General features: G+C 38.2%; 1 protein-coding gene across 2 annotated transcripts in view; it reads left to right on the forward strand.

Annotated features, from left to right (window-relative positions):
- Positions 1–20193, forward strand: part of LMBRD1 (LMBR1 domain containing 1) — an 88192-nt gene that overhangs the window by 13142 nt on the left and 54857 nt on the right. Inside the window, exons 4-7 of one of the 2 annotated variants that reach the window (XM_059832972.1) lie at positions 8538–8635; positions 9621–9688; positions 15438–15526; positions 20107–20180. In XM_059832972.1, coding sequence (XP_059688955.1) covers positions 8538–8635; positions 9621–9688; positions 15438–15526; positions 20107–20180 — 329 coding nt within the window. The remainder of the gene's footprint in view (positions 1–8537; positions 8636–9620; positions 9689–15437; positions 15527–20106; positions 20181–20193) is intronic. The other variant, XM_059832979.1, reaches the window with a different exon arrangement.

A 20193-nucleotide genomic window follows, 5' to 3' on the forward strand; every position in this document is an offset into this window, starting at 1 on the left:
GTCCAACAACAGTTTCCTCTGTACCACAAAGAATCAGGCTGAAACAATTGACAGTAGCCTGGAGCTGTGTCCTGGAGCTCCTCTTCCTCTAGTAAGTAAATACTACCTGTTGGAGTCAGCTTGATGTTCAGTGTCCTTTGGTAAAGTTTTGTGAAAGGATGTCACTGGTAGATCTTGGCCTTCCTGTGAGGTAGACTGAGATCTCTTGAACTGCATGTGTTAAGTGTCTCAACTATTGCATGGCAAGGACTGTCTGCTAAATTCTGTGGGGATCTCTTTGGCTGTGCTTTAAGTCTGTGCTAAACTTCTGGCTTTCCATTTCTTTTTCTTAAATAGAAGTATTTTCTTAAGTCAGCAACAGTTATTGTATGGTGGTTCCTAGGTTAAAAAGGTTCTTGAGTAAGGGTTTATCCAAAAATAATACTTGGTATGATTTTTGCATGGAGTTTTGTCTGCTCACTGCAAGTGTTTGACACAAGGACTTGGGCTTCTAGGAATTAGTAGGTGCAAATCAAATGCAGCTACATTTTTTTTTTTCAAGGTCTGGTCCTAGGAGAAGACATGCTAAATACTGTGGAAGACTTGCATAGCTGTACTTGACAAATATTGTGGAGTTGTCTATAGAAAGACTCTCCTAACAGGTGTGATTTTTGAGAAGCAATGTGCCATAACATAAATTGAAAGTGTTATAGTATTCACACTTACTGTGGTGAACTGTTTTAACTGTTCTGCTTCAAACAAGTGTCTGACTTGAAATTCACTACTGTTTTGTATTCCTTAATTTTCACTGGGAAAACAAGATGTCTGTTCTTGTCTTGATGAAAAATGGTTTTAAGAAATTTTTAGTAGATGTGGTGATGATAATATATTTGGGAAGAAACACTCATCTTGGGCTTTCTGAAGTAGTTTCTGAGTTCTGAGCAGGAGAAGTGAGAGAGTATATAACAAAGCATTGTTTTAATCAACTTAGTATTGATGTTATGCAATGCACCAGTATATGATACCATCTGGAAGAGACTTCTGATCATATAATATTCTTGAGCCTCCTGTAGTCTCTCAAAGGGGTTTGAGGGATTATACTGATCTCATACTCTGTTTGAAATCTTCCCAGTTCTTGAAGATATTTTGGTTCCTTCTACCTACTGTGTTTAGCTCTTCTTTGTTCCTAGTTGCCCTTGTGTACTACTAGGAGGAAAAAAACAAGTCAAAACATAATAAAGGGACCATAGCTATAATTTACTTGAGGACTACTACTAGGTTGAACTTTCTCATAGTTAAGGTGTCTTTATATTGCTATGGTGCAAACCAGCAGAAAACGAGTCATTTTGACTTGAGATAAGAATCGCTCTCTGACAAACATCTTTAAAACAAACCTTACCAAGGAATTCTTGCTGAAGATTACTTAAACTCCGTGGCAGCAGGAACCATTTTTGTACTGGCTATACAATGAAGCACTTTTCCAGTGGTAGTGCTTCAAGCTTCTGATACAACACAGAAAAATGTTTTGAAACAAAAGTTTCACCTCTGAACTAGAGCAAAACACAGTCTCTGATTTAAAACTAAAGTCCACAGAAGTGCAATAATGAAAGCTGGGACAGTGTGTCATACCACAAGGTCACAGGAGAGTTAGGGGGAAGGGAATATCTTTGTTACTTGGTTGACTGGCTGTTTGCTGCTGCAAGACCTTTGAGTTTGAAGGTTAGCTTTCCAGGGAATAAACAGCCCTTTTAGTGGGCAGAAAAACAGGCAATTAGATGCTTGCTCTTGGGTAACTAACTTATATGAGCTGATGAAAGGTGCTGCTCTTCCTTTTTTGTAAGTTCTGAAAAATAAAAATCAAAAACCAGATGATCGGTCTCCTGTCTAACTAAATTCTCACAGGCAGTTTTAAGACTTCACCTGATAGATGAACAAGATGATCTGTCGTGGAATGATTTTGCTTGGGAAAAGCAAATGCAAAGCTGCTTTTAAGTTCATTTTTTTGTGTTCCAGTCATATAAAATTACTATGGTAACAAGGTTTTTCAATAGAGCAAATAGCAAAGCTGCTGTGACAGTAAATGTAAGTTGGAGTTTATACTACTACATGTAAATAAAGTTACCCTCAAGTTGTAATATCAAATCTTGTCTTGAAAGGCACTGAAAGCCCGTAACTTCTAAAGAGCACATTTAAGGTGAGCTTAAGGGCTAAGTATCAGCAGAGCATTCATGATGGGTGGAAAATTCTGGAATGAGTCTCATGCTGAATTTTGTTATGTGTGCAGATCCTGTCTCAGAGTTGATACAGAGTATGCTATTAGAGCTTAAAGCTTTTAATACCAAACATCTGCTACAAGTCAGCATTGGCTGAGAACTTCAGTTCTTTTACTAAAGCATAAATTTGAAGGAATCGTGACTATTTAATACCTTCAAATAATGCCTGTGGGACGGAAAACTGCAACCCAAGTTGAATGTTCCCTATTTTAGGTGGAGATGACTACCTGACAGGCTTGTGAACTGCCTGAAGGTATTAGTCTCTACGTGGGGATTTCCCAAGGTCTTCACTGAAGAACCCTCAAGGAGAACCATTATAGCTCTACAGGTCTGCTGACTTGAACAATTAAGTTGGCACAAACAAAGCTTTAGCTGCACCTGGAATTAACTTGGCTCAATTTTTTTAGTCAATAGCTTAAATAGTGTGGTAAGTATCACTTAAGTATTAAAGCTAGATGCTGTCTTGGAATATAAGTGCACTATTTGTGCTAGAAGGGGTCCTGTTTCCAGCAGCATGTTAGTGTGCCTTTTGCCCTCCTGCTTGAGCCATTGCTGGCATTTGGTGGATGCTGGTGGTGTGCTAACCCAAATTTCAAAATTGATAGAAACTTGCTCAGAAACTTTGACTCATAGGAGTGCTGAGGTTGGAAAGGGAACTCTGGAGATAATCTAGTTCAATATACTCCCTATTCACAGCAGCTCATTTGTGCCAGTGTCCAGTTGGATTCTGAGTATCGCCACAAACGGAAACTCTATGTCTTTGAGTAGCCTATTCTAGTTTCTGACTGCAGGCAGAATAAAAGTTCTTGTTTAAATGGAAATTCCTGTATTTCAGTTTGTGCACATTGCCTTTTTGTACTTTCCCTGGGCACCACTGAGAAGTCTGCCGCAGTCTTCAGTCCCACACAAGTATTTATACACTTGGATAAGATCCTTCCCAAAGCCTTCTTCAGGCTGAACAGTCCCAGCTCTCTCCGATACTCAAGCCCTTAATTGTTGTTGCTCTTTGCTGGACTCTCCAGTATATGTGTCTCTTGTGCTGGGGAGCCCAGAGTTGGACACAGCATTCCAATTCTGAAGTGCTGGTGAGACCACATTGAGTCAAGGTAAATAATTACCTTCCTCCATCTGGTGGTGACACTTTCCTAATGCAGCCCAAGGTACTGCTGGCCACCTATGCTGCAAGATTGAAGAGAGCCACAAATCTAACAACCAGTGGGGTGCATTAAGGTGGCCCAGCACAAGGTCTAGCAAACACTGGAGCTGGTGCAAAGAAAAGTTCTAATGACAGGTGGATGGTGGAGAGGGGGAAGTGGGACCCCTCCTTGGACCAGATATGACTTGTCTCTTAATGCTTACTGATGAAGGCATTTCAGTATCTGACTACTGTGGTCAAGTAAATAAGAGTCAGGTTTTTCTTTTGTTATTGGTGTGGAATGCTGATGTGCTTTATGGTCTGCTTCTCAGGTGCTTATGTTCAGAAGTAAATAGTTATGTCTGAATATTTTGGCTACCCTTACGCAGCCTTGAACTCACAGGAAAAAACATGTATTTAATCTTTAACATGGAAACGTGATCTAGCTCTGTAGTGTGGCTTTTGCCCATGCTTTAAGAGTCAATGGGTTGTGGGGTAGGGGAGACGTGATTCTAGAAGCGATTCCTGTGGTATACTTCACATGCTGAGTTTCAGCTTGAGGGATTTAGTTTAGTTGAAGACCAAGCCAAATGTGGTAAAGAAAAATCTGACCTAACTGTATTTTTTTAGATGAGGGTGAAAATTGAAAGCTTTTCCACAGAAATAACTGACCGAGCAGGATGAGTCGAGTCTTCAATATCCAGTTACACTTACTACTGCTCTAAGTATACTGTAGCTGCTTATCAGTAGTACCACAACAGCATCAGCTTTGCTGTTAGCTTTTTAATGTCATTTGCCTCCTTGAAACGGACTAATTTTGAGTAGGAAAAGGGAATAGGCTGGGATGCTCTGGTGATGGCTGTCTGGGGAGTCCTAAAGGCTGAAGCTGCAGGAAGTGACCAGGCTTGCATGCTTTCTCCAAATACCTCTTTCTTTTGCCACCATTGAGAGGACAGTACTGGGCTTGATGAACCATTGGTCTGACTGCACTTTTGCATTCTGCACTGATTTTTTACAGGACTGTTAAATTTTTTCCAAATATGTGTTGAAAACTGCAGAAATGGAAGGTTGTTTTATTAGTAAAGGCTTGCAGACATATACCTTATTAGACCCTTCCACTAGTTTAATAGCCAAGTCAGTCTTTTTTTAAGAAGGTGTAGGGCTTGAGGTGATGGACTTTTATGTAAAAGGCATTAATTTTATGTGCTCTGGAATGAGGCTAAACCATGGGAATCCATCTTTAACATGCTTCTGTAGATAGTGTGGGACTGGCTAGGCAGGTATTTCTTATAGCTTGCTAATAAGCTTTTAGATAAGTTTTAATTAGTTTAGCAGTATTATCTGAAACTAACTCTCTTACCTCATCTTGCTAATTTGAAAATAAATATATCTTTAGTCAGATGTGGCTTGGCTTTTTGAAATAAAGACCAAACTACCTCTTGCTCTCCAAGAAGTTGAGTGGCATTTTCTGATACTTGGCTGACTTTACTTTCCTTCAGAGTTGATTTTGGCTACTCAGGTAATTACTAAAAAAATAACTCAATTGCTACCAAGTAGGCTTTCAGTCAGTTAAAGCATTTTGGTTTGATAATTGAGGGAAGAGTATAGAATGGGAGGTGGGTAATGCTTAGCTTCAAATTACAAAGGAGTTGGCTTGACATAAGAGAGCTTAGTGGGATCTTTAAAAGGTTCCATCCTTCATCATGCTCTGCTTTACTGCATTTTCTACAGGATTCAACACTCCACTACATTAGTTTGTAAAAAATCTAGGCTAAACTCTTCCCTATTGTTTTCCTGCTGACATGACATATTGTTAAACTCTATGGATTTTTTTCTTAATTTGATAATGTTCCTGGCAAGAACTTGCGGGTTGGATTGAGTTAACTATGACTTCCCAGAAAGTACAGTTATTTAACCTTTTGGTAAGGCTAAGCTGGATAGTCATTTGCTTTGTTTACACTGACAATGAAGAGAAGCTTACAGATATTAACATCAAAGGTATGAAACTGAGGGTGAATGTCAAGAGCTTTATTCTATTTAGAGCTGCTTAGAATTGCATCTAAACTTGATTTAAATACTCCAGAATGCAAACAATATCCTAAACAATGTTATCCTGCAAGCCATTTGATGTGGAAAAGGAAATGAGTTTGAAGAAATTGGAATAGAACTGTTGGTAACAATGCCTAGTTCAATAAAGTTAATTCTTACTGAAGGAAAATTCCTTGTTTTGATGGGTCTTTGATCTGGTTTTACATGAACAATTTGCATATTACAATGTATTACTGAAATGGTGGGTTTGGGTATCTAGTGTAGTAATTTTTCTGACTGCTGTTACTGTGGAAGTCAGATCTGACATGTAAAAATACTTAAATTCAGCCACTTATTTGGCACACAAACTCCTCTAGGTATTCACATGGTCATGGCATTGAACTGTTTTAACTTCTCTAAAGGTTTTTTTAGAACTGCCTTTGACTTAAGCTTTACTGTAATGGTTTAAGCTTGATAATTCACCATTTCAGTTGAGAGGCACCACTCTAGTCAGCCTGGAAGCTTGGAATAGATGATTTGAAGATAGTGAGACGTATTTCCAAAACTCTTTGACAAGTCAGTTGCCAAACACTTGACAGTCCTTTAAAAGCTGAATACAGTGATGTTAATAGCAGTATGTGAAAATAATATTTTTGGTAGTGTTTCTTGAACAGAGTTGAAAACTTTGCTTACTTGACTTATTGTGTGCTGTTCAGGTCCTTGTGCAATGAAAGTTTTTTCAAAACCTGGTGAAGGCTGGACAAACTATACATCAATTCAACAGCTTCAATCCAGTTGAATAAGACAATTCAACAAAAAGTTCAGTTGATAAGTGTAGCGGATTGTCAGTAGCCATTGAGAGTAGTCCTCTGGTAATACACTGTCGCGGATCAGAAAAACTTAGAAAACTGGACATTAGTATGAAGAATTACAGGAAAGTGTCAGGAAAGGGTCTTCAGAAAGGAAATGATTTATAGTTTTGTAATATAACAATAAAATGTACTATGTAAAACATTCAAGATATAGATTAGCTATGTGTTTAGTAACTGAACACCAGTGGCTTAAATTCAAAAAACTAAGTTTAGTGTCAGAAGCTTGAGCTTTTCTCTTAAAATTGAATTCAGTTACTGCAGCAACAGCATTTAGGTAATACCAATGTTTGATTGGTGTAGTGGTCAATGGTAACCTTATTTCACATGAATCATAGATACTCCCTTGAATTTGAGTATCTGTTCCTTTATGCCCTTGAAAGAAACATGGATCAGTCCCATTATTTAATGAGCTATGGGTGTACCTCATATTAGTAAGGTATGCTCAAGTTAATATAGTAAAACTTGGAAGCAAGAATGTTTTCTGTGCTTGCAGTGACCTCTATGGGCTGATTATTCTGATCTTTGATTAATGAGGCATGTAATTTGCCTAATTTACTGGCACAGTGCAGTGTGGATTTAGGACTAGTCTAAAAAAAAAGCAGATTTTGGATTAGAGAGGCTTGATTTGTGAAAGCATTCACAATATTGAAGCAGTTTGAGTACTGCTCTAAAAGGTCTAAGAATGCTACATTTCAGAGTTTGAAGTTTTAAGACGTCTTTGAGCCCTGAAGTTTATGCTCTTGGCAAATGTGGGAAAGTTTATGAACTAACCAAGAACTTGTTCTGTTTGTTATGCTGCCATACTAACTCGGCACTCTAAACAGTAGATACCACTAACACTTTGAAATATTTTTCCAAAGAATTAATTCTGTTTAGAAATAATTTCTCATTCATATTTAGGTTCTAGGTGTTGATACTTTATTTGGCTTCTACACCACTGTTAGTAAAAATGCTGAGGTAGATATCTTTGAAACACATGGATACTGTAAGGAATGCATTAGCTAAGAAGATAAGAGGCCACAAGCTTAAGTTAGGTACGATTATATTGGTTAGTGGTGGAAAGGCACTAATTAGATCTGCAAAATGAGGCAAAGATTAAAAATAGCCAAAGGTCACAGGATTTGTGTGGTTCTGGGTATCTTTACTTAACCACTCAAAAGGGTGATTTTGTGCTGGCACAAGCAATCTTGGTTGTGTGCTACTTTTAACATTTTGAGGACTTGGTTAACTATTCTAGGATACCTTTCTTGTGGGGTGCAAATAGTGTACATACTGCTTGACAGTTTTTTTAGTTTCCTAATAGACTTCTGAAATGATCACAGTATTAAGATATTTTGAAGGCTTGAAGGATTTTGCTAAATAATGATGTCCTAAAAAGTGTGTAACCTGTTAGAATGCAGAGATCAGAAGATTTAAACTTGAAATTCTTGATCTGAAATTGGTCTCCTCCCAGTGATATATGAATCACTGTCTAAACAGTCTACTGATTTTGATTAGCTTTCTTAATGTCTTCAAACTTGCCAGTTAGTATTTGTGAAGACACTTATGTGTTAGTTTAACTCTTCACTTATGTTAAACGAGCTGGTTTAAAGTCTCTTAAGATCACCTGTGCATCAAAGTAATATGATGGTATGATTGTTTCAATTTAGTGGCTACTCAGATAAACGTCTGTTGCAATCTCCAATTAGTCCCTCCTTTAAAAAAAGTCAAGTGATGATACTACATTGCTGCACCTTGTTCTCTTTTGTGAATTGAGGTCATCAATAGCAGAACCATGTCTTCAATTTATAATGTACTTGCATTAATATTACAACATCCCCTGAAATGGAGTCCAATGATCAAAGTAGCTATAAATTTGTTATATTTTTGTATATACCTCTTCTATGAACAACTTCTGTTATTAGGTAGCATAGCTTGCTTTTATTCACTCTCCTCTATGCTACCTCTTCCAGTGTGTTAGTCCTGTATATCATCTGCGTGCAGATGATTACTTTTAGTCTTTTTATCATTGCTGAATTGAAGATAGGTCTGAAATCATTAACCTGAAAGGGTTAATTCTGTAAGTCCTTTGGAGTTTACAAAACAGTAATAGTTCATATGCTAGCTAGTAAATTTTATTAACTTTGCAATGCTTGAAATGAGCTAGAATGAGAGAACACTAATGTTTGATTCTTTCCTTTGAATTACTATGCAGTAAATGAAGTGCCAATGTAACTTTGTCTCTTAATTTAATTAAATTCTTTCTCCTAGCTTTGTACTCCATCATACTGTTCTGCGTCTTTCTGTGGATTCCCTTTGTCTATTTCTATTATGAGGAGAAGGAAGAAGATGATGGCAACACATGTTCAGTAAGTTCTCTCTCACAAATGCACCAAGCAGTGAAAAGACATGAATACAGGCAAAAATGAAAGCACAAATGATTGCTTAACTTGAATACTACAATGTCAATAGCATTTCTAAGTCTATTACTATAGTTCCTTTAAAATACTGAGGCAGCTCTTAATAACACTTAGTCTACTCTAAGCACTGTGGTCTCGCATGAAATGAAATTTTAGTGAGATGATAATTAACAGCTGTATTGCCGTGAATGCTTTAAGCTTCCTACAAATTCCTTTGAGCCTGATTTCATATACAGGAAGTTAAAACTTCTTATGGGATTTTCCTTAGAATAGAAAACATGATGAACAGGCTTTAAATTTAAACTAGGAGACAGGAGGATTATACTAATTCTGAGACACTAAATTTGAGTACCTTCCTTGGTGTAGTATTTGCATTTTTTCTTGAAGTAAGCAGCAGTAATTTACCTGAAGCTAGCACTTGGTTATTTTTGTAATGCACTGAAGATTTTTGACATGCATGACATTTCAGGGAATACAATAAATGCATGTGAGTAAGGTGCTAACTTCTCAAATGAAAATACTTTTCCTAAAGAATCTTTTAATCATGGATAATAGTAATTTTCCCCTCTATTCAATTGTAACCTTAACATGAGAAAAAAGGCTTCTAATCATAGCCATAATATAAAGAATTGGTAATAAGAATTTTCTTTTAGTGTATTTGCACTGAATGAATGTACCCTGGCTTCTGACCACAGTTGCTCAACTGCATAGTTTATAATGGAAGCATAATTCAATGTCATTGTTCATAGTTCTCAAGCTATGAGACTCTTCAAGAAAGTGTAGTTCTGACTTGTATCTAAAACTACTCATGTTTTCTGTGGAGGTCCTTTTGTAGAACACCTGTTATGCTAAGTACGCTTTTGCCGTAACTTGTTGGACAAATCCCTTTGGATTTATTTTATGTTAATATATTAACTTTCTCTTTAATACACAGCAGATTAAAACTGCACTCAAATATACTCTGGGATTCATCACAATTTGTGCAGTTCTTCTCTTAATTGGGTAAGTATTTGTCTTGAACATTAAAAGGGGATATACTAAATAGAACCCCAAACAGAACTTTGTTCTGTGCAAGATTAAAACGGTAGATTATGGTGCACTCAATCTGTATAATTAATATCTAGCTTAAACTCTAATAGGGCTTAAATTAAATATCCTGAGAATTAGGTACCTGAAAAGTAAGAGTTTAACTGCAAGCTAAAATGGTTTTCTTAATTGTGGAGGTACTTGTGCTTCCAAGTTCTGCCTTTTTGTGCAGTGTGAACGTCTATCAAGGGCATGATGGCTATGACATTTACAACTGTATTGGTCTCGGTGTACAACAGGGAGTAAAATATTTGTGCTCTTCCTGTTTTCTGCCTCTATCAAATGCTTTCATGGACATCCTGAAACACTTTTAGGAATATGAGTAGGTGTTATGTGCTTAGTACTTTCCTAAATAGAAGTGTTCTGTGAAGAACATAAGTATAGTGTGGGGTTATACTTGACATGGTTGTGTCTTGTACAATAAAGGTTTTGCTGGCATTTGTTTGAAAGGCAGACACTATTGCAGTGGGTAACTTGTTTGCAGCAAGTGCCGTTATTCTGAAACTCCAAGCCGTATTGCAAATTTAATTTAAGATCACCATTAAGCATGATATGCATGTCAATATTGAATGTTTCTAATGTATGCTGTGTCATAAGTTTTTTAGCATTCTACTGCAGCAATAAAGTTGGTAAAATTTACAGAACGTATGCTAAAATGATCCATGTTGAAGTACTGGGGTGTGAAGTAGAAACTAGAGTGAAATTAAGGCTTCTAATTGTATACCACCTTATTGGAATATTGTTTTAGTTTTGATAAACAGTTAACGTATGTTTCTAAGAAGTCTATTGTCCTTTAAATTTAAAAGTAACATATTTGCTATTATGAGAGACTAAAGAAGTTTTTGAGTTAGTAGTATTTCTAGACCACGATTAAGCTAAAGCTTCTGACAAGAGCTGTTTCTCTGACTGTTGGCTCATATCATAGGTATACATATATATACACACACTGTATAACATATCCAGTTTAGAAAATTTTGCAGTATCTCTAGTAGGTGTCAGCTGAATCCTCAGTAGCTGTAAGCATGTTTGTTCCTCTCTTCCAGTAAGATAGGACTTTGTTCTTGACTTCCTAATTGTCCTCTGTGCTCTTAGGCTTGTTCTTTACAACTCTTCACAACTTCTAAATTACAGTGGCTTCCACGATCCCCTCTGATACTGTGCCATATGACATTGAGATTGGCTTGCAAACCAGACAGCTGTAGTACTTGGCCTGGGATTAAGTTAGTTACTGAACACTCCTTCTCCGCAGGTACAGACTTGAAACCCACTGATCTAAACAGCAGGAGTATCTGCTGCAGGGAGGCAGGGCTCCTTTAGATACTGATAGGGATTTTATTATTTCTGGGTTCTAATTGGAACATTTTTTCTGCTATTATGTGTATGAAGTTGCTTAATTTCTTTTGAGATGGTAATGGTTAAATAGTAGCATCATCCTAATGCCCTCGGAATGTAAAAGCACTATTGCTACTTAAGATGCTGCTGCAGAAGAATATAATTCTTGTCTGTCCCCTTTAAGGGAAACTACCCCTTTAAGGGAAATTACAAGACTGAACAGCTCAGTTTAGGAAGCAAATGAGGTGACTGTGCTAAAGAAAAATGAACTTTGGTTCTGGTATGGTTTTTTATATATATAAAATAGCAGGTGTCTCAGTGTTTATGTACATGCTTGTTAGAGAGAACTCCTCCGTTAGAGTTAGTCAGCTGTCTGCACAGCAAAGGCAAAGAGCAGCCTCAGAAGTCTCAGTGTGATAGGGAAGAGGTAAGTGTTGGAGCTGAAGCTTCTACATGAGGGGCTCAACTGAATGTGGTAGTGAAGATCAGTCTTGCAGTACTGCCTATACCTGGCAGTAGCAGGAGATTTTTCTCACTGGTGGTTGGGATCAGACCAACATTAAAACAGGCTGGAGTTTTACATATTGGATTTAATTTTAGGAGGCTGGGCTTAATGGACTAGAATACTCATGCACACAGATTAAAGAGCAAGAAGGGTTGGAGTATTTCCTGTTAGATGCCTAGCAAATAGTCTATCTTCTTGTGCTTACATGACTAGTGTCTCATATCAAGACAACTTCTGTTCTGATTGATTTAGCAAGTAATCTTAATTCACGGAATCACTAAGGTTGGAAAAGACCTGTAAGATCGTTAAGTCCAACCATCAACTAACACCACCATGTCCCACAATGCCTCGTCCACATGTTCCTTGAACATCTCCAGTGATGGTGACTCCACCACCTCCCTGGGCAGCTTATTCCAGTGTCTCACCACTCTCTCAGTAAAGAGATCTTTCCTAATATCCAGTCTAAAAATTAAAGCAGGTCATTAAATAGCTTGGTTCCTTTAAAGATAGCTCTACACAAGAAGTCCCTACTTCTTTCCTGGTCAGCAGTCCTCAAAGAAATCATAAAAGCTGGATTAAGCTTGAAGTTTAAGAATATTTTATTCTTATATAGATGTTTAGCTTACTCCATTAGAGATCTGTGTGACTGTTTTGGGAAACATAATATCTGTTTTGTGCCAGATGATCTTGGAGGTTTTTCTAAGTTAATGACACAGCTCAAGAGCAGGATTCCATTGTCTAAATTGTTAGCAGGGCTAGTATTTATACCTCTTACTCCAGTTGTCTGTTACAAAGCCTCTTGCTGTGACAAAAACGTGCGTGTCTGTAACAGCACTTAAATGCTCTGCACACAAGTAATTGACACAGAGTATCATTAAAAGCGAAGTATAGGACAAATTTATACTGGCATACTCAGAACTAATATTTACTTGTAATGCCTTTCCCTTCTTAGAAATTACCTACTTTCCTTGAATATAGTTTATATACTCTAAATGTCGTGCTGGAGCCAAAGGGCTTGAGAGACTATAACCTACATTAACACACCCTTATACAGCAGTCTGGTTTGAACTAAAATATTTGCTTTTGAGGCTAATGAATGTTTGGTTCTAACAGGAATGTTTCCCTGACTGTCAGTGTTTGGAATTAAACTGGTTACCTTAAATTTTCTAGAACCATTAGCCTATAAATAATTATGCATATTAGCCTATAAATAATTATGCACATTAGCCTATAAATAATTATGCAAATTATATTATAGCAGAACTCGCTTTAAGGAAATGAGTTTAAATCTAGTGTGTTAGAAATTATTTTCCTAAGGATGACAGTTAATGGCGGTCTTTGATTTAAGGATCAAACTTGACCCATCTACACTAGTGTTATTAGCCCTGCCAAAAATTAATAGTTTTAAACTGCTTGTCTTGCATTTGCTTTCCTTGTTCCGCAGCCTAGATATTGATCTAAATCTTAATCATAATATTCCCAGGATGTGTTTTAAACAGCATAGCAGTTTGCTTCTATTATTAAAATTACTGCTGTTAATAATTCCACTTGTGTCCAGAACTCCAAGTGTAAGACATAGCCTCACAGCTGAGCTGTTCTGTTTGCTTGTGTTAACTGGATTCTCACCTGTAAAACCCTGCACTGACACTTGTACTCTATTCACTCGCTGTCAATGGACTGACTTGTAGTGCAGCACAGTGACAGGTGAATGGAGTTATTTAGCATGGAAAACTCTGTCTATTGATGGCTACTATGGCACTCAGGCTGTGTTGACCATTTAGTCAACATAGCAAAAAAGCCATGACTTGTGTCCAATTTTGTCTTGCTTAGAGTGCATGAAGAATAGGCCTGAACTGCTGTGTGCTGTGCTGGTGCAATGGATGGGCTGTGTTTTAGAGATCCTGTGGGAGTGTGGACTGGATGCAGGTCTGTAGATGGAGTTAGGATGCCTAGACATCTCATTCTTCTTGTGGCCTGTTAAACTAGAGGCCAAAAGTCAGTTCAATTGGGCTAGTTTGCTACTAGTTGAGGGACCCTGTTCAGGAGAAGAAATAAGATTCCTGCTTGCTTGGGACTAAAGTGTGTGAATTTATAGCTCCTGCATTCCTTTGAGGCCCTTGAAGCATGGAACTTGAGCAGGAACAGAATTAGATGTCCATCTTCAGTCAAGATTTAGCTGAGTACTAATTGAAGAGTGTGTGTAATAGGTACTGTGGCTTCTGCTCTGATTAGTGTCCTTTGACATGCTGGTTGTAGGTAGTCTCAGCAAAACCAAAAATATTTTAACCCTATTGCTCTTGGAGGGAGGGAAAAGGCAAGCAAGTTATAAATATCCTAAGATGTTCTTCCATCTCACTTGTTCCCTGCATGTGGTCCGCAGATAGCAAATTCATACTGATGCCAGAATAAAAGGACTTGAGCTCATTTAGTTTCCCAGAGTCTCCTATTTAACCCTTTTAGCAACACAAATAACTGCAGGTTTATTTGCTAATCTCTTGTAAGTAGAAATTTTGCCTAACTTTGTTTTAATACCTTTGTCTTGATTTTGAGTGGATGCTATTTTACAGGAAGAATTAATACTAGAGGTAGATATAAGAACAAAATCTAAAGTCAGCAAGCATGCATCAACTTAAGTAAATGCTAGTCTTAATCTACCTCTTGCACAGTCAAGAAGCTAAAACCTCCATTTTTCTAGAAGTTAAGATTTTAAAAATTAAAATTTTAACTTTATTTGCAGAGTGCCAGTTTGGTTTTGGTTTTGATGTGATCATTGTAAGTGCACACAGTTAGTTTAGCACTAACCTTTGAAACACATGCTTATATTCTGTACTTGAAGTTTGAGGCATAGTCCTGGAAGATGCATATTTGTTATTCATTTGTTTATTGGGACTTGAAGCCAGGATCTAATTATGTAATTTTTTCACAAAAGTCCAAAAGACTCTTGTGAGCATTCGTTATGGACTTTGGTTTGGGTTCTCGAATTCTTTACCTAAAAAGTTTCCCTCCAAATCTGACTTCCTTGTGACTTGTAGGCATTCTGTTTTATGTCTGGAAGCTATGGTTTCAGATTGGTATGGAGGTACTGGTTTTCCAGCTGTTAGAAAACTAGCTGTTTTGTCTGTGGAGATGCTGAAGAGTTACTCTTATTGGACTTTAGATGGGGAGACTGACCACAGGAAGCTTTCAGCTAGAGGACTGTTCTACCTGACATTCTTCTGAGCACTCTTTGCTAGTCTCTGCTTATTGGAAGGTTAAAAATACTTAATGAACTTCTCTGCAGTTCAGTTCTCTGGGTCAACTATAGAACAACAATGGAATGCAGCAGATGTGTTGTTACTTTAGTTGTAATAATAGAAGATAAACATGTCCCTTTTAAACTGTAATGCTTGGTGTGGGAATGATTAATTGTTTTATTCTAGCTTCCAGAAGTGTGGATTTATAAGAGCATTTGTCTCAATTGATGCTTAAAGTCTTTTTGCTCCTCTGCATGTGAGTCAAACAAGGATAATAATTAAGATTAATACATCTTTTAATGATGCTTGAGTGTAGGGTCCTTACCTCTATTAGGACTGGTAAATAGAAAATCACTGTTTATTGACCTCAGACATTACTCTGCACACACTCGTACATGTACTCTGCTGGTCTAAATACAGCATTTGAGGGTAACGTGAATAAAACTAAACATTGTTTTCAGAATTTTTTAAACTTGCCATCATACAATTTTTCGTCAGGAATAAATGGATTTCTAGTTTCTTAACTTGGAAGTAGAATTATTTTGATATTTGACTAATTAGGGTAAGTGAGATAACTTTTTTTGCTTTGTTACAGTGCTTTTGTCCCTTTGGATATTCCCAACAAGAAGAATTCCACAGAGTGGGAGAAAGTGAAGCTCCTGTTTGAAGAATTTGGAAGTAGTCGTAAGTTTGAGATTTGTTCTGAGCTTTGCATAACTTGCTAATAACTTATTTTGGCATACTCATCATTGACTGAACAAGAAAACTAATTTTCTTGGTACCAGTTTTCTAACTTGAATCTTAACTACTCACCTACATTAAGTCTTCGCAATAAGATTGTTCTCCTTCTGTTCAGACAAAAAAAATCAGAACTGTCTTTAGAGTACAGAGAGAAGACACTGGCAGTGTCTGCTTTCAGTAGGGTCCCTATTTGACAGCAAGGATTCCAGTGTTGTGTTCTGTGATATCAATGGTGGGCAAGGGAAGGTACTTTCTTCCATGGAGTCTTCACCTGATGCAGCTTTTAAGTGTTACTTGGATACCCTAAAATCAGTGAACTTCAGTAGGGTGAGTGTGTATTGTGTCATATGACAGCTTTGAATGCTTACCTGATTAATTTGATACTGCTGTTTGCTGTAAGAATGAGACTGTTTTGTAAGTGACTTTGTCTATTTAGACAGGAAAATCCTATGGTTGTTATGATTTTTTTGTTCTCCTAGTATTGACCTTCTCTAAAATTGTTTTGTTTGCATTTGTTATACTTTATGGTAGGGCTATAAAGAACTATTGTGAAGACCAAGCTCCCTGAAGTTGTATTTAACCTTTAGCTTATTCAGTTCGTGTATTTAGCCAGGGTGTGTTTCTAGAGCAAAGGTGTGAGGGAAGTGTTTTATAGGTGAGTTAAGACAGACTTGATGTCACTTTCCAAATGTATCCAGAAAAATGGTAACTAAAGTTATCTAACAAGCATTAATCCAAATGCATAAGTACTCTAATATTTGTGCCTCATTCTTGCTATGTATCAGAGTATTGGCTTCTGTCTGAATGTTTTAGAATACAATGCTACAAGCCTTGGTCCAGTTGTATTCTGCATTATTCTAGGAATGTTTTACTGACTAAAAGTTCCCTGCAGTGACATTTGCCAGCTCTGTCAGCACTTGTGTATCCCTTCAGGGCCCATCAACCTTGTATGTCCAGTTTGCTTAAGTATTCTCTAAACTGATCCTCTTCCACCAAGGGTACATCTTCCTTCCAGCCTTTCCTTCAGTCTCACAGGCCTGGGTTTGCCAAAGTCTGGTCTTGCTAGTGAAGACTGAGGCAAAGAAGGCATTCAGAAACTCAGACTTTTCCATGTCCTACGTCACCAAGGCCCCTGCCCCACTCAGCAGCAGGCCCACATTTTGTCTAGTCTTCCTCTTGCCACTTATGTACTTGAAGCCCTTCTTGTTGCCTTTGACTTCCTTGTAGAGTCTTTCATTATAATACATGCTGTGCTGAAAGCTGTGCTTGCAAGCATAGGAAATAGGGAGGACAAGTCCATAGTTCATGATTTTGGCTGTCTGCTTGTTTGTGTTTCTCTTGCTTCACAAAGATTCTAACTGACAGCGTAGAATAAAATGCTTAAACTGTTTATACAGGTAGTGACAGTGGTTGAGCTGAGATGTAAGCTAATTTTTCTAGGCTACCTTGATATGGCTGTCAATTAAATATTCAGCTCTGTACATGTCCTTGCTATGAAAGTAGAGTATAGCTAATGTTTATTTCTAAGAAGGTTTAGTCATTAAGATGCTGAATTGAAGTGTGGAAGTCTAGTTTTGATTTCTGACTCTACCAGCATTCTCTTGTGACTTAATTTCACAGGATATTACCAGCAGTGTGCCCAAGTGGCCAAGAAGGCCAACGGCATCCTGGCCTGTATCAGAAATAGTGTGGCCAGCAGGACCAGGGAAGTGATCGTGCCCCTGTACTCGGCACTGGTGGGGCCGCACCTCGAATCCTGTGTTCAGTTTTGGGCCCCTCACTACAAGAAGGACATTGAGGTGCTGGAGCATGTCCAGAGAAGGGTGATGAAGCTGATGAGGGGTCTGGAGCACAAGTCTTATTTGGAGGGAACTAGGGTTGTTCAGTCTGGAGGAGAGGAGGCTGAGGGGAGACCTTATTGCTCTCTACAACTACCTGAAAGGGGGTTGCAGAGAGGTGGGTGTTGGTCTCTTCTCCTAAGTGACGAGTGACAGGACAAGAGGAAACGGCCTCAAGTTGCACCAGGGGAGGTTCAGGCTGGATATTAGGAAAAATTTCTTTACTGAGAGAGTGGTGAGACACTGGAATAAGCTGCCCAGGGAGGTGGTGGAGTCACCCTCACTGGAGGTGTTCAAGGAACATGTGGATGTGGCATTGTGGGACATGGTTTAATGGGCATGGTGGTGTTTGTTGGTTGATGGTTGGACTTGATGATCTTACAGGTCTTTTCCAACCTTAGTGATTCTGTGATAGTTCAGACTGAAGAGACCTCAGGTCATCTATTTCAATCTCCCGTACAAAGAAGGAAGCTGTAAGGTCAGACCAGGTTGCTCAGGGCTTTATCAGCTAGCTGTCAAAAAACCCCTAAGGATGGAGACTCTTTCATCTCATGGTGAAGAAAATTCTCCTCTTATCCAATGTGTGTATACACACTGTCAGCCATTGTCTCACACTCAACTACTAGGCACCACTGAAGACCCTGGGCTCCACCTCTTTGATAAGCAGGTAGGCTATATTAGGTCTCTTCAAAGCTGTCTCTGTTCCAGGCTGAACAATCCTGGCTCCCTCAACTTCCCTGTGCAGCATATGCTTCAGTCTCTGACCAACTTAGCTTTCCCCTTAACTTGCTCAGATTTATCAATCTTGCCTGTAGCAGGGGCCTCAAAACTGGTTGCAGTATTCCATACATGGTCCCTTCCCTTAATAGATGGGCATGCTCCTGTTGATACAGCCCAGGATGCTGTTGGACTTCCATGCTGCCAGGGCACACTGCTGGCTTATCGTCAGCTTGCTGTCTGCCAAGACCCCCCAGGATTTTTGCAGAGCTACTCCACAGCCAGCAAGTCCCCAGTCAGTATTGTTGCAAAAGTTTCTTTTGTGTGCCCGGTGCTGGAGAAATGAGGGCAAAATTCTTGCCTCTTGTCTTTACTTGGACCTGTTGTCCTGTTTTTATATTAACTTACCCTTTTCCTTTGTCTTTCTGCAGTTAAGAAATACAAAGATCTTAATTTTGAATGTTTGTTCTCTGTCCATTGAATTTGTAGTGGGATTATAAAAGGAATGCAAACACACCCACTGAGGCAGAGCCTGATAATATACTTCTGGTATACAACTATCAAATTTTCAGCCAGTTAGTTTCTTAATGTTCCATTGAACATAGTTCAGACTTTTTAAATAGATATTAAAAGTTGGTTTCAAATACATGTACAGGAGGATCATCAAATATGGTGTTTAAGTAAATTGTGTGATATGTTAGAAATAGGGGTCACCTATGTGTGGGGTTTTTCCCCCTAAACTTCAGAACAGAGGTAAAATTTTCACAAGTACTAAAGGGGCAATAGTGCTGGGTTTGGGTTGTTTTATTGTTTTTTCAAATACTACAGCTATGTTTAAAACTAAACTTACGAACATATTGCTGTTGGCTTTTGGAAAGTTGTTTGGTATTATCAAGCAAAAATAGCGAAGGAAAGATTTGAGCTGTGAAGTTGGATTTGGTTGTGCTATTCTATTAGTTTTTGGAAGGAGGCCTGTAGGGTTGCTCAGAAGAAAGATGCAGCTTCTCATAGAGGATAACTCTAACAGGATTTCTCAATTCATGAATGCTTGAGGCTATGTTCAGGGAAAAAAGAATGGAAACCAGCTAATGAAAGAAAACTGGCTAATAATTCTGTGTGAATAGGAATAAAAGTTACTGTGCTCTAAATTCTTGAATTAACTAGAAGGGAGGACATGAGAACACTAAGTAGTAGCTCAGTTATGACTGGGTGCAAACACTGAATTGATTGCTTAAAGCTAATTTCTATAGTAGCATGGAAACTTATAGTAGCTATTATCTAACCAATAAAGCTTGCCATGTTGTGTCCTGCATGGTGAGGTTAGGGACAGGGCTGTTGTGAAAAACTATACAGGAGGATTCAGGGAGTTTGCCTTTGGGGATGAGTTTGGTAACGCTTTTCTTCTACTATCCCTTTTCATTTCTCGAGTGATAGTGAGGCTTAGTCCCCTGACCATTTTCCAGTTTGTACATCTGGATGTACATGGTCTGAGTGAAGCTGAGGTCTGCAGTCTGGCTTGTGTGGTTGTTTGAAGGATCTGTGCTTAACTGATTCTCTAGATAGTGCTTTATTGTGAGAAATCAGGTGATAACAAACAAAACAAGGATGAACCATCCAGAATGTATGTGTAAACTGTGAAAATTACCACAGCACTCAATGGAGCCTAGACGGCTATGGGAGCAAGTTCATTAGTGGGTATTCAACCACTTGACTGAATGCAACATCTGTGAACTTACAGCAAGCGTGAGGTGGCTGTCCTGCTTCTCGAAGTATTGGAGGAGGATCTACTGCTGACAAAAAAGCTTGCTAGGTGGATTTTTCATCCAAGTTGTTATGACTGGTAATGATGTCTCAATTTTTTTTCCCTCAATGTAATGAACTTGCATATCTTCAGGAAACTAATTCAGGAAGAAATGTTCTTATACATCCACTGTATGAATTTTCAAAAGGCTTTTTTTTTTTTTGCAGATGGCTTGACTGCTCTTTCATTTTCCATTAGTTCCTTGACTGTGATTGGAATGTTGGCAGCTATCACTTACACAGTAAGTTGTTATG

Source organism: Gavia stellata, chromosome 2 (assembly GCF_030936135.1).
Source record: "Gavia stellata isolate bGavSte3 chromosome 2, bGavSte3.hap2, whole genome shotgun sequence".
Lineage (NCBI taxonomy): Eukaryota > Metazoa > Chordata > Aves > Gaviiformes > Gaviidae > Gavia > Gavia stellata.